The sequence below is a fragment of the Vombatus ursinus genome, unplaced genomic scaffold (assembly GCF_900497805.2).
Source record: "Vombatus ursinus unplaced genomic scaffold, bare-nosed wombat genome assembly UNPS02014941.1, whole genome shotgun sequence".
NCBI lineage: Eukaryota > Metazoa > Chordata > Mammalia > Diprotodontia > Vombatidae > Vombatus > Vombatus ursinus.
The window spans coordinates 9,269,887-9,284,366 of NW_020954719.1; the positions used below are offsets into that span (position 1 = coordinate 9,269,887).

The 14,480-nt window shown below is 41.1% G+C and overlaps 1 protein-coding gene across 1 annotated transcript in view; it reads left to right on the forward strand.

The window, feature by feature from the left end:
• The first annotated feature begins 5,444 nt into the window (after nucleotides 1–5,444).
• SLC4A8 (solute carrier family 4 member 8) overlaps nucleotides 5,445–14,480 on the forward strand; it is a 75,142-nt gene continuing 66,106 nt past the window's right edge. Inside the window, exon 1 of the mRNA XM_027844341.1 lies at nucleotides 5,445–5,489. Coding sequence (XP_027700142.1) covers nucleotides 5,445–5,489 — 45 coding nt within the window. The remainder of the gene's footprint in view (nucleotides 5,490–14,480) is intronic.

Consider the following 14,480-nt stretch of genomic DNA (forward strand, 5'->3'; position numbering starts at 1 on the left):
GTGAGATGGGGTGAAGGAGGAGAGAGTAGCAGAAGGTATCTGAGTGATACGAAATGAGAAAGAAGGGAGAAGAGGGTGAATGGTAAATGGTCTCAGTTTTCTTCTGTAACATATGAGACCAAGTTCTCATCTGAGAGAGTAGGGAGCAGGGGGTAAGGGAGGTTTGGGGAGGGATGAAAAGGTTTGGAAGAGCCGTTGTGGAAAGTGGGAGAATGAGTTTATGAGGGAGATATAGTAGGATTGCCTCACAGCAGTGAGGGCCCAGTTGAGGTTGCATAACATAAATCTGTAGTATACCAGTCAGAATGGCTGAGTGATTTTCTCCACCTTTGCTCAGTAGCTTGTGTGACAGACGTGAAGGTGACAGAGGCTTGGCTAAGCATAATCAATGATATGATCAAGAGGCTAGAAATTCAAGAGAGGAGGACAGTGTAGAGTTGAATTAGTTCACCAAAGGTGCAAGATGGGGAGAAGAGTGGCTAGTGCAAGGGAAATGGCCTGGAAGAGAATTAAACGGGCAAGGGGTTGGAGTTTACAATGCAGATGAAGAGTAGGGTTATGTAAGGGAAGGCAGAGAGAGAGGTTATAAGCCAATCAATTATAGTCAGATAAGGGGATTTCAGAATTCTTGAACATAGAAGTGGTACATTTGTGGGTATAACCCAGAAATCGAGGGTATAACCATTTTTGTATGTGGCTCTACCAAAGTGGAAAAGTAACTCATGGGAGGTGAGTAGGTTGAAGAACTGAGTGGTTAGTGTGTTTAAGAGAGTCAACATGTATGTTGAAGTTCCCTAGTATGAGAGCAGGAGTTGGGAAGGAGAGAAAAATTGTGAGTCCGGTATCAAACTCATTGAAAAAGAAAGAAATGGATCTGGAAATCTATAGACAATAGCTACTAGGATTTGGATTAGGTGGTAGATTTGAATAGCATAAATCTCAAAGGAAGAGAGGTTACTGATTGGGAGTATTCCAACTCCCCCTGCCCTCCATCCCTGACCAGTAAGCCTAGAAGAATGAGTGAAGGTGCAGCCAGTACTGGAAAGGGTGTCCAGGCAGGATCTGTCATCAGAGGAAGCCAGGTTTCAGAACTAGTAGATGGAAGGAATTGGAGAAGAAAAGATTTAAGATGAAAGGAAGTTTGTTGCCTATGGAAGAGGTATTCTAGAGAGTACAGTGGAAGGACTGGGTGGAGTTAGGTTGAAACTTTGAGTTGGAGATTTGAGGAGGATGGGAATGAGGAAGTGAGTGATAAGGGTGAGGAATGAAGTTTGGATGATGATCTATAGGAGTTCAGAGTCACTGGAATGTGAAAGGTATGAGGAGTTGTGAGAATGTTCATCATTGAGTGGAGAGCTCTACTCCTCTATCTTCAAAGGACAAGTATAGCAGGAGATAGGAGGCTTGAAGTCAAAGGGAGGATTGTTCTTCTTTACACTGGAGGTTTTCCACATCCCAGTTGGGAGATTGGGCTGGCAGAAGGAGATAGAAGTTGCTTTGTGCTGACACGGATGGAAAAGATAGCGTTAGGTCAGATGGAAGATGCCCAGCTTAGCTTTTAGCAGCCTTTCTTCAGGAGAAACATTGTACCCAGCGGGAGATAAAATAACAAAGACATAGAAATAGACATGGACATATAAACTAAACACACACACACACACATATAAATATACTTATACACAAATATATATGTATGTATATATATTCTGCCTTGTTACCTACATTGTACAAAGGTATCATGGTACAGTAGATAGTAAGTTGGCCTTCTATTTTTTTTTAAGTAATTGGGGTTAAGTGACTTGCCCAGGGTCACACAGGTAGTAAGTGTCAAGTGTTTGGTCTGAGGCCAGCTTTAAACTCAGGTCCTCCTGACCTCAGGGCCAGTGCTCTATCCACCGCCCCTGGGTTGGCCTTATATTAAGGAAGACCTGGACTCAAGTGCTGCCTCTGAATGAATACTAGCCATGTGACCATGGGCAAGTTACTTACCTTCCTGGTCTGGGTCCAAAGCAACTAAGACTATAAGTTATAGATGAATTGCCAATATGCATTCATGGAGGGAATTTCCATACCTTGAATCCCCTAGACTGATGAAATCTCAGGTCCAGATGTGAAAAATGAGGCTTGTAAGCTCCCTGAGGATGGGAACTTTGCTATTCACCTTTTTGTAACACTTAGGTACTTGGCAAGCATCTTTCATGTAATAGAACATCATAAGGGAGAATTGTTAAAACTAATCTTAGGACTAAAGGTTTAAAAAAATCCCAGATTTTTCTCCCATATAACACTATAGAAAGTATTTTCTCTAAATGTTTTTTTAAATTATGAATATAATTAAAACAAATAATTAAACAAACCTGCAGAGTAAGGAGTAAACTCATTTCTTAAACTCTTGGCATTTAAGAAAGAGAAGCAAATGAATTAACAAGCAACAAGCAAATGAAAATACTTTAAAAATGATAAGTAATATTTAAGGAATATGAAAAATGTGTAGAATGCAAAATGAAATCAACAGAATCAGAACAATATATTCACTGACTATAAGGAAGAAAAAAAGGAAGAATGATTCAGACAGTACACTGAATATAGCTCCTTGCTTTGTGTATGGGAAGAGTTGGGTGAAGGCATTGTGACTTGGAGATTTGTTGCTTGCCTTTGTATTGTACTCTGCCCATTCTGGATCTCTACTGGTCAGCTATGATTCCTTAGTGCTGATTTTTCTCAGCTAGCAGTCTCATAACTTGATCTGCTCCATCTCCTTTCCAGTCCTTCAGCTCTCTCGTTGCAGCCCTCTGTTGGCCACCTTACATCCCTCCATTTTGCTTCTTCGTTCTTCTACCCACAAGCCTACTTTCCAAAGATTGGGGCAAGAAAACCACTGGGTATCATTGTCTGTTCAATGGTTCACTTCCTGCCTCCTTTGGGTGTAGTCAAAAGCAGGTTCCATTTAAAATTTAAAATTTCCATTTAAATTTCCATTTTAAATTTCATTGATTTTGTTGCCAGTCATTGTCTTTGTAACGAGGGTAATCACTGGCCTGGAACTACTCTGGCTCTGGCAAAAGCACACATCTGTAGATCTTGGGTGTGGCTGAGATGGGCTTCCTTGGCCACATCCAGTAATATATGTAATTCAGCATAAGAGAAATTGTGTTTTGCAATCACAAAGCAATCCCCTTTGATAGTAGCAAGGGGTGCCTATGTCAAAGAGGACTGATAACTGGGCCAAAAAAATGGCCCACTTAGTGGAACAAAAAAAGAAGTGACTTCACTGGCTCTCCCTTCTTCCTTTCTCCTGAATGTGTGACATGGAGCTCGTTCTTTGGCATTTCTATTTTGTGTAGGAGAGAAGAGCCAGCTGCCAGTTAGAGTATGTGCTCATCTGTATGTGAGTATGTGAGCTTGAGTCAGGTTCTCAAGGTTCTGGATACCCCTCCTGCTTTGTGTTTCCTTCCTTTAATATGGGTAACTGAACAGCAATTCTGAGATGGAAGTTTGCAGTCTCAGAGGCAGACTTACAAGTCTGAGCAGTCTGAGTCCCTCAATTGGTACCATGTGTCCTGTGGGAAGTGCTCTTGGGAGATCTTAGACATGAAACAAAAAAAAATGTTTATAACATTTTCCCTGGGGCTCTGGGATGGACGTGCAAAGAGCTAGAGAAAAGAAGAACTTGTCCCCTCTCTTTAGAAGCCAGGCTTCCTCAGTTCAGAACTGAGATCTGTTCTGCTAGTGATTTCAGAGCTGGGGCTCCTTAGAGTGAGAAGACACTTCAATCTCCTTGGGCCAGAATCTTCTACTGTTACATATTTACATTTTTTTTTATTGTAGTGCTCTTGTTGTGTGGCCTTTAAGGGGAATTATTTTTGAAAGTATCTTAGCTCCTACTTCCCTAATACTTACCCTCATCCCCACCTCCACAGACTATCTATCAGGAATTGGAGGTGGTGGGGGGGCTTAAATTGAAAGGAAATTAGGTAGAAATAAAGTCCTGATTCAGGGATATGTAGGGATAATTTTATTCTAAGCACACTGTGAAGATAAAAGCAGAGATTATTATCACTACAAGAATGTAACCCCAATTCCTTCCCCAAAGGACTGTAAGTCATGTAAGTCATGTAAGTATTTGCTGTCTATGACTTGGTGAATTGTTAGTCTCAATTCTCTCATCTGTAAAATGGGGATAATAATAGAACCCATTTCACAAGGTTGATGTAGGGATCAAATGAAAAACATGTAAAGCGCTTTACAAGCCTTAAAGCCTTTATATTAGCTATTTCCATGATTATTAGCTTTTCATGGTAATTAAGAATCGTTCATTTGCAAATGGCTGTATATATTAAATGACACCTAAGTTTCCCTAAGAAGGGACTCTTAACTTGGAATTCATGTTTTCATGATTTCAAGTGGTCTACGAACTTGGATGTGAAAAAATTACATCTTTATTTTCACTAACCTCTAACTGAAGTTTGGCATTTGTTTCAATTCTGAATATAGGCCACAAGCCCCAGTAATATTAGACTTAGACTGCCAAAGTAATGCATGACACAAAAAAGATTAAGAACTCCTGCCAGGTTTGCTGACTCAGAAGGGAATAGCATGTTTTATGAAATAATAGTCCCCTTCATTCCCTTTCTTACACACAGTAAATACTTAATGTTTGTTAAATTGAATTCCTAGATAAAGGGTTAAACTCGAGTAAATCCCTTTTACTTTTAAGCCCACATTGAATTGAAATGGCTCCTCATGATTTTCTAAACTCAGCTCAGGTCAGGGGTCTTCCCCTAGTGCTCTAGGCACCAGATCCGTAACGGACAATTAGCTTGGTTAGTGGGCCTCAGTCCCTGGCCCCCTTTGATTCCCCATCATTCTTCTCTCCAGTCCAGTCTCCAGATTGGGAGTGTCTTCCTTCTGAAACTCCTGGAGAAAGTACTCCTGGGGCGCACGGGGATCATTATCACCTTCCGTGGGACATAAACAATGGAGAAAAAAATAAACCTTTCCCCTTTTTAAAAGTCAGGTGCAATGAGGTTACAAGCACGCGATTTTCAGCTGGTCTACAGGAACTGGGTGGGGGCTTCAAGCTCCGAGGTCCCTGCAGGGAGAGAGGTGGTTACCACGGCAACCCGGCCCTGGAGCCAATAGGTTCTCTCGCTTCCTCTCTTCTTTCTCCGCCCCCTCCGCCCTTCTTCTCAGGCCAAGGTACCAGCCGGTCGGCGTCCCCCTTGCTCGGCGCGCTGATTGGCCGCCGCAGGCCGGGCGCTGATTGGCTATGGAGGATGCCTTGCTGGCCCGTGGCTATGGAGGTGGCGGCGGCGGTTGATGGTTGACTGTTGGCTCTCAGGTCAGGGTCGCCCGCGAGGACACGCACAGGGCTCCGCAGCTCGGCTGTCCCGGGACGGCCACGGCTTCGGTTCTCGCGGAGGGGAATCCAGCTCGGGTCCGCCATGCCGGCGGGGCGCAGTGAGCCGGACGGCGTCCTCAGCTACCAGGTACCGGCCCCGCCTCCTGCCCCTCCCGCCCCTCCCGTCCCTTGTCCTCTCTCGGAGCCCCGGCCTGGGCCGCGCTCTCCCGAGCGGGGATGGGGATGGAGGGAAGGGGCGCTCCCGGAGGCTCCACGGGGCGCCCTGCGCGGCGGGCCCGGGCTGCGGGAGCGGGGGTGACCTTGGGCCGGAGCCGGGCACTGCGGCAGCCAGCGCCCGGGGGGCCGAGGGGGTGTGGGTGGCGTCGGGTGCCCCGGGTTCTGTTCTCCCGCGAGGGACCAGGGACGCCTGGCCCATTCTAGAAGGATGGCCCGGCAAACCCTTTCTCGCGTCCTGGGGTCCCCGGCCCGAGGAGAGGTGGGGAGACTGGGAGCTGACCTAGGGAGGGAGGATGTGGTCCTCTGGCAGCCTGGTGTTAGGGAGACTGGGAGAGGAGAGGCAGAGACACTTGGCCTCCTTTTTCGGGGGGATGAGGATGCTCTTGGGATTCAAGGAGTGGGTAACAGGAACTGTACTGAGAGAAAGAAATGAAAGGTTAAGGTGAATGCAGAGAAAGATAAAAGGTAGGTGGTGGTATTAGGGGGACCAAGGAAAGATTTTGGAATCAAGTGACAGATCTTGATGATGGGGATAGTTCTGGAGAAAGGGGCTAGGGCTGGAAAGTTTTGAATGAATAATAAAACGATTCTGTCAGGCACTGGATTTTTCTTTCTCTTCATGAAGATGGTGACATCAGGAGACCTCTGAGTCCCTTGATCCTGGGGGGGGTGGTGAAGGAGATGTACCTGAGAGTTGGAAAAACCTGCCAGTGACACATTCATGCCCATTTAATGGAGTAATGACAAAGGGAGGGGGAAAGATTTGAAATTGCTTGAGATAAAGGCGTTTCATAGAAGGGCAGAGAATAGTCTTGATCCCTACCTTCTCTCTAATGCTAAGTTAGTCAATCCTACACACCATCTATCTTCTCTGGGAGAAACTGGAGGCTGAGGAAGAAGTCTAAAGTTTGGTATCTCTGATCAACTTCTGAGCACCCCCATCTTTTACTGATCATACTTTAGAACAGGATGTGTGAGGAAACAGAGACTTCACTTCATATTATACTTTAAAAATTATTAGTATCTTTCCTTTTTATTACTGACATTTCCCATATCCCCCCATCTCTAATAACAAAGAATTTTTAAAAGGAAAAAAATTTAGCAAAATGAACCAACATTTCAACCAAGGCAGACATTTTAAATAGTGTTCTCACCTAGGCCTCTACCTTTTCAAAGAAGAGAAGCCAATCTTTGGGGGGGGGGGCGCAATCTTGGTCATTGCAATTTCACAATATTCAGTTGAATTTTTTCCTTTTAATGTTTATGAACTTGAAAATCATCAATAAACATGAATATTTCCTTATATAAAGAACAGAACACCTATAAATAAAAAACACATGAAACCACGAATATACCTTACATGCAGCTTTTTAAAAAAAAGTTTATTTTGATTTGCCATGTATTTCCAACACTGCCCTCCTTGAACTTCTTTCTGTTCTGTTTTGGGTATTTGGAGTAGCCTTTCATATGGTTATTAATTGTTTGCAATTCTTTTTAGAGCTGTTTGTTCATATCCTTTGATCACTTATCCTTTGAGGAGTGTCTTTTGGTCGTATATGTGTGTTAGTTCCTTATATTTTGGATATCAGACCTTTTCCAAAGATATCTGATGCAAAGATCCCCCCCTTTATTGACTTATTCCCTTCTTATTCCAGTTGAATTAACTTTGTTCATGGAAAAGCTTTTCAATTTCATGTCATCAAAATGATCTATTTGATCTTTTGTGATCACCTCTGTCCCTTATTTGGTTAAGAATTGTTTCCCTAGATATGGCTGTGAAAAGTACTTGATCTTGTTTTCTTCTAATTTTTAATGGAATAACCTTTAGTTATTCAGGTCACATGTGCTTTTTGAGCTTATTGCAATATATGATATAAAGTGTTGGTCTAAACCTAATTTCTGCCAAACCATTTTTCAGTTTTACCACCAATTCTTATAAAATAAGGAAGTCTTCTCCCAGTAGAATAGGGAAGTCTTCTCCCTTCTTTTGTTTGTCCCATACTGAATTTTGAGTTCAACTATTTCTCCTACTTATTTACCATAACATACCTTTGAATACCAGGTCAAACAAGATCATCCCATAGAGAAATAAAGTCAGGGAATCACAATAAACCGCTTTCCTCACTTTCCCTGTCCCTGAAGGCTTCTGTTTGATTAGTGCCCTTCCTTAAAAATGCATCCCCACTCACTTTACTCCCCCACCCTTGCTCTCTCCCAATATAATGAAATTCTATGGGTGGAAGTTTGGACTAGGTGATGACTTGCTAAAGTCCCTACTGACTCTAAGAATCCATGATTCTAGGAATTTGGAGAAGAGGGAATTAGGAGTAGTCATTAAGGATTTTCTGCAGGAGGCCTTCTGGGCCTTGAAGCAGAGAGAATACTTAGGTGTAGGGAACATTCTACTTAGTGAAAACAGCTAACTAGTAAAGTCATAGCATTAGGAATTAGTGTAAAGCATGCTGGGTGCAGTGAGTAGACTAGGTGAACTGGGGTACAAAGTAAAAGTTGAGTCTGGGGAGAGCCAGATTATAGAAGGTTTTCAAAGTCAGGAAGAGTTTGGATATGATATAGTAAGTAATTGAGAACCATTAAGTTCTTGATCAATGGAAAATGTTTTAGGAAAATCAATGTTCCAGGAGAAGGTAAGACAAATTTGATAGGGATAAGTAGGGGTTAGGACAGCTAGGTAGTATAGTGGATAGTGTGGTGAAAGACTTATCTTTCTGAGTTCAAATCCAACCTCAGACACTTCCTAGCTGTATGACCCTGGGCAAATCACTTGTTTGACTCAGTTTCCTCATCTGTAAAATGAGCTGAAGAAGGAAATGGCAAACCACTCCAGTATCTTTGCCAAGAACACCCCAAATGAGGCCACAAAGAGTCAGATAGAAATAGAAAGACTGAACAACAACAACAAAAAGTAGAAGTTAGGAAGGTTAACTATTTGAGTAAATAGTATATGAGATGAAAAGGATCTGGATTATGGTGATAGCGGGAGGGAATGGAGGGGAAGGGGATTTTGATAGATTACAAGAGGAATAAATGACTGGACTTGCTGACAGGCATGTTAGAGTAGATGACAGAGTGAAAGAATGTTTTAGAGCTAAATTTTGATTTCAAGGTTTCTAGTCAGGGAGCCTAGAAGACTAGTGCTACCACTGATGAAAATAAAGAACTCTGTGTGTGTGTGTGTGTGTGTGTGTGTGTGTGTGTGTGCGCGCGCGTGTGTGTGTGTATGAAGAATTTAATTTTGGAAGTATTAAATTTAAAGTGGTAGTGTAATATCCAAGTGTGCATACCTTACAGGTGAATGGGGGTACAAGTAGAGTAGAGGCCATCCCATAGAACAGGCATAAGGATGGGTCTATGCCCTGACTGTTTGTTAAGGTACATGTACAACCAACTGGTGTTGACCATGCATCAATAAAGAGGTCATCTCATAAGAGCCTGGAAGTTATCTCTTCACTCTCACAGAATTGGTGGCTTTTCCTGGCTCAGTTGTCAGTCTTCTCTGCAGAGAGGTGAGAGTAAAGATATATTTTTATGAGTTTTCAGCATAAAAGTGATAGTTGAAGCAATAAGGATGTTGAGCTCTCAAAATGAATACATATAAAGAAGTAAAAGCAGAAAGCCAAGCACAGAACCTGGAGCAACATCCACGCTTAGTAACAGGGACAAGGTCTGGGGATCACTTACAGCTTCCAAATAGCTGCTGAAATGCTTAGCAGCTGAACAACCAGCTGAGGCTGGTTCTGGGATGCTGGTTGGGAAACGGAATCTTGGGCATCCTGAGGGAGTGGAGGTTGGGGGGAAACGGAGAATAGATGAGGTACTAGTGGAATCAGGAAAAATATAAGGCATTCTATTGGGGATTGTGTGTATACCCAGTCTCCTTAGGTTGGATAATATTATGAAACATCTCAACCAAAGAAGGCTGACAATTATTTGACATCTGAGAAATAGTGTAAATGTGAATTGGGGTGGGCTATCAATAGGAGGAGGGTTATATAAGGACCTCAGTGATTCTGTAAAAGCCTCTGGTAACCATGCTGAGGGTTCATGATTGGCAGAAGATTGGAAGAATAGTGACCATTTGTTTCACTTATTTGTATAATTCCCACATTCCCTTTTTTCCCACTCCCCTGTGTATAAATCAGGAATACTCTTTTGCCTTTAATTTCCAATGGCCAGAACTACTGGTTAATGGTTGCTAGGAGCAACACAGGCAAGACTTATAGAACAAAAGAATGGAGGCAGCTATCGGAACAATTCAAGCAGCAAATTCTCTTCTTCCTAAATTATCAAAGTAATTGTCTTTGCTCACTATTTTGCTTTGGCCATAGTTAGTCTTATCATGGCTGTCTAAAGCATTAGTAATCAGGCAACTGAAAGGTAACCATGTTTATCTTAAATCTGCTGCTAGGTAACTGCAATTAATATTAGAGAATAGCATTTGTTTGTTTTTCTCACCAAGTAGTAACAAGTCTACTATTAATTTAGTGGTTAGGAGACCACAATGTACTGACAAGAAATCTTTGCTGAATAACAAGGACCTATCTTAGTAATTCAATAGGAAATTCAAATGTCCCAACTCATTACTTGAAATGATTAAAGTTTATAGAAGGTTGTGCTAAACTCAGGATGGCAACCAATTGATCATTCAAGAGCCAATGTCTATTGTGAGCAAGACATTTGGAGCATCAGTAGGGGGATACTAATCAGAGGATCATAGATTTAGAGCTTGAAAGGACACTGGAGATGATCTAATCCAGTGGTTCTTAACCTCTTTTTGTGCCATGGACCTCATTAGAAGTCTGATGGAAGCCTATGGATTCTTTCTCAGGATAATGCATTTAAATTCATGAAATAAAATACATAGGATTACAAAGGAAACCAATTATGTTGAAATAAAGACGTAATCCCCCCCATACAAATTCACTGACCCCCTTACGGGAAGGTCTATGGACTCCAGGTTAAGACCCCTGATCTAGTCCAACCCCCTCATTACAAAGATGAGAAAACTAAGTATTTGAGAGGTTAAGTGATTTGTCCAAGATTGCAAAAGGTAGTTTGGAATTTGAACCCAAATCTTTTGACAAACACTTTCCCTTGTGCCCCAGTGGGCTTTTGGCACTAGCAACCTGCAGATCACATTTCTTACTTGCTTTGTAGGTGTCAATAGGGAGGTGAAGGTGAACAAGGCCTTGAGGATCTGTGGCATGAAGTCATTGACCTCAGTTCATTAAGGAGCTAGAATCCAATGAGATAAAGAAGGGATTTGGTGGTAAAGAACTTGGGAATTGTTGAAAGGATGCATGAGTAGAATAAGTCAATGGATGGTTGACTAGTCAGTTTCCTAACTGCAATTACCAGGACTCAGAAAGGGAAGTTTGAGAGTGGGAGGATCCAGGCAGTTCTCACCTCCTTTTCAGCCATTGATCCTTTCTATTTTGCTGCTTCTACTCATCAAGTGATTCCAGGATCTGGTGCCATCTGCCTTTTAATTTGTCCAATAGCACTAAGCTTTGGGCTGTGATTTTGGGCTGCTTTTCAGCTGTGATTCATCCAGGTTCAAGGCTTATTACAATTCTTTGTGTTTCAAGGCCTTTATTCTTTCCTATCATCAGTGTCCATTCTTCATCAGTGACATTCTATTGCAGTATTTTGTGTGTATTTAACCCCTTGACCATTTTTTCCTTTATTGTTATTTTAAGCTCTTAGAGCCTGTCTCTCCTAATTTAATTCATATTCACTGACTGTATGTAATGGAAGGAGATATAAAAGAATAAAAGGCAAAAAAGTTAGAGACAAGGTCTTTTCTTTTTTTTCCTATTAAACATAATTTTCACATTAGTAATGTTGTAAGGAATAATTAGAACCAATAGGAGAAACTACAAGAAAGAGGAAACAAAACAAAACAGAAGAAAAAAATAGCAAATAGTATGCTTTGATCTGCGTTCAAACTTCATAGTTCTTTCTTTGGATGTGGATAGCATTTTCCATCATGAGACTTTTGGAGATGTCTTCGATCCTGGCATTGCTGAGAAGGGCTAAGTCTATCATCGCATAACATGGTTGTTACTGTGTACAATGTTCTCCTGGTTCTGCTCACTTCACTCAGCATCAGTCCATACAAGTCTTTCCAGGTTTTTCTGACGTCTGCCTGCTCACCATTTCTTATAGCACAATAGTATTCCATCACATTCGTATACCACAACTTGTTCAGCCATTCCCCAATTGATGGGCATCCCTTCAATTTCCAATTCTTTGCTACCACGAAAAGAGCTGCTATAAATATTTTTGTGCATGTGGGTCCTTTTTTCTATTTTTATGATCTCTTTGGGATGCAGCCCTAGAAGTGCTATTGCTGGATCAAAGGCTATGCACATTTTTATAGCCCTTTGGGCATAGTTCTAAATTGTTCTCCAAAATAGTTGGATTATTTCACAACTCCGCCAACAATGCATTAGTGTTCCAATTTTCCTACATCTTCCCCAACATTTATCATTGACCTGTTTTGTCATGTTGGCCAACCTGATAGGTATGATATGGTACCTCAGAGTTGTTTTGATTTGCATTTCTCTAATCAATAGTGATTTAGAGCATTTTTTCATATGACTATAGATGGCTTTAATTTCTTTATCTGAGAACTTCCTGTTCATATCGACAAGGTCTTTTCTGTATTTTTTTCCTTTTTAGATTGAGGAATTTGATAATATCATAGGAAAGTAATAACTAAATGGTAGATACTGAATCTTCAGTTAACATAGACTAATAAAGCCGTATTCTGATCCTGCATGGTTGACCTTTCACATGCCTTTGATACTGACTGTGTCTTCTCTGACAAAGTAAAATGAAGAGATAAATGATTTTCAGTGAATTCAGCCTATAGCTAGCCAATCTGAATTACTGAAGTCCACCTCACCCCATGCCTAATTTATATTAGTAGCAGATTGTTTTGTTTGAAATTTTCATATGATTGTCTCCCTTTTTCATTTTTTCCTTATAGAGCAACAATAAGTGAATCTTGTCATTGAAATTTAATTTTCATTCATTCAGTGACTGTCAAGCAGGTACCATTTCACTATGCTAGGTGCTTTGGTGGGTACAAAGTTGTATAAGGTATAGCCTTGTCCTTTGAGGAGCCTAAAATCTAGTTGAGGAGATATAAGCATATACTTATAAGAATTAATGTTATGGAACTTTTTGGGGGAGTGAACAAAAGACAGTATAAAATTAAGTATCAAATGATAGATACAGATATTCATTCAGTAAACATTTTCAGTTTTTTGGTGTTTTTTTTTTGTTTGAAACATTTTTAGTTTTGTTCAATTTAAGGCACTATGATAAGTACTTCAGGGAATATAAAGATGAGTATGACATAGCCCCGGCTCTCAAGTATCTTAAAATTTAGTTGAAGAACATAAGGGATACACATAATTTTGGTCAGGAAAGAGCTTCATGGAGAAGATGGGTCCTGAGCTGGGCTTTGAGAGGGGGAGAGGAATTGGAGATAGAAAGAAGTGGGTGAATAGAATGACATGAGGAAAAGCATAGAGGCAGAAATATGTATGGCATGTTCCAGGATCAGTGACTAGTACAGTCTGTCTGGAGGAAAGGATTTATGAAGGAGAGTAGTAGGAGATAAGATGGCACACATGGATTAGAGTGATCACAGAGGGCCTTGAATAGCAAACATTAAGGACGTAGGATTTTATCTTGTAGGCAACGGGGGGTCAAAGTAAAATATTTTTGAACAGCAAATCACATGAATAAAGTGGTGTTTTAGAAGGCTAGTCTGTCAGAGGTGTGCAAGATGGATTGGGAAACTGGAGGCTTCCAGTTATCAGGGGTGAAGGAAGGATCAGACTGTTGGCAAAGGAAATGGAAAGGAAGGAATGAATTCAAGAGACATAATGAAGGAGCAGTAAAAATTGATGATTAGTTTTGTACTTATTCTGTAATGGGAGGAGTCAAAGATAACACTTACATTTTAGGCCTGGTTATCTGGGAAATGATGTTGCCATTGACAGAAACTGGGGAAGTAATGGAGTAACAGAAGGAAAGTTTAGTTTTAGAAATGGGAGTTTGAGGTAGGATTTCTGTATAGTTATCAGAGATATGTGATTGGCTTCAATTTAGGAATCATCAGCATAAAGAGGGGAGTCAGAACCTTGAGAGTGAAGGAAGAATTCTCAGAAAAATAATTTGTAAGGAAAGAAGTTTGGGGGAAGAAGAGTTACTGAAGGAGATGGAGCCTGAAGGGGAAGAGATGTGGGAGTCAGTGTAGTGTTAGTGTCACTGATGTCAAGGAGGAAAGAATTTCAGAAAAGAAGGGAGTGCCCGTCAAATTGGCAAAGACAGAGCAAGGTGAAAGTAATCTGTGCAGGAAACAAACTTCTTGCCATTTGGGTTATGGCTGAACAAACTGTGATGAGTGAATATAATGGAAATTTGGGGGTCGTAAGTAATGGTGAATATGAAGAATTATCAGAGAAACATGGGAAGTTTTGTATGAACCAATGTGGGATGAAAAAAGGCAGAACTCAAATATACCTAATGACTCCAGTTATATAAATGAAGAGAACATTAAAAGACAACAGAATTCAAGTATAATACTATGGCCAGAACTGGTTCTAGATGACTGAAGTTAGTACACAAGGGTGGACTCTAAGAGCAGAATGTTACACATGTTACACATTACAGTTCCTTACGTGTGTGGGAGAGTGGGGACATTGAGAAGTTATTTCTGTGCCAAAAAAAAAAAAGAATTTTAAAAAAAAGAAAAGAAAGTGTATCAAAGGTGAGAGAGAGAGAGATACACAGAGAGATACACAGAGAGAGAGAAAGGCAGAGACAGAGGCGGAGAGACAGAGACAACAAGGAGAATATAATTGGT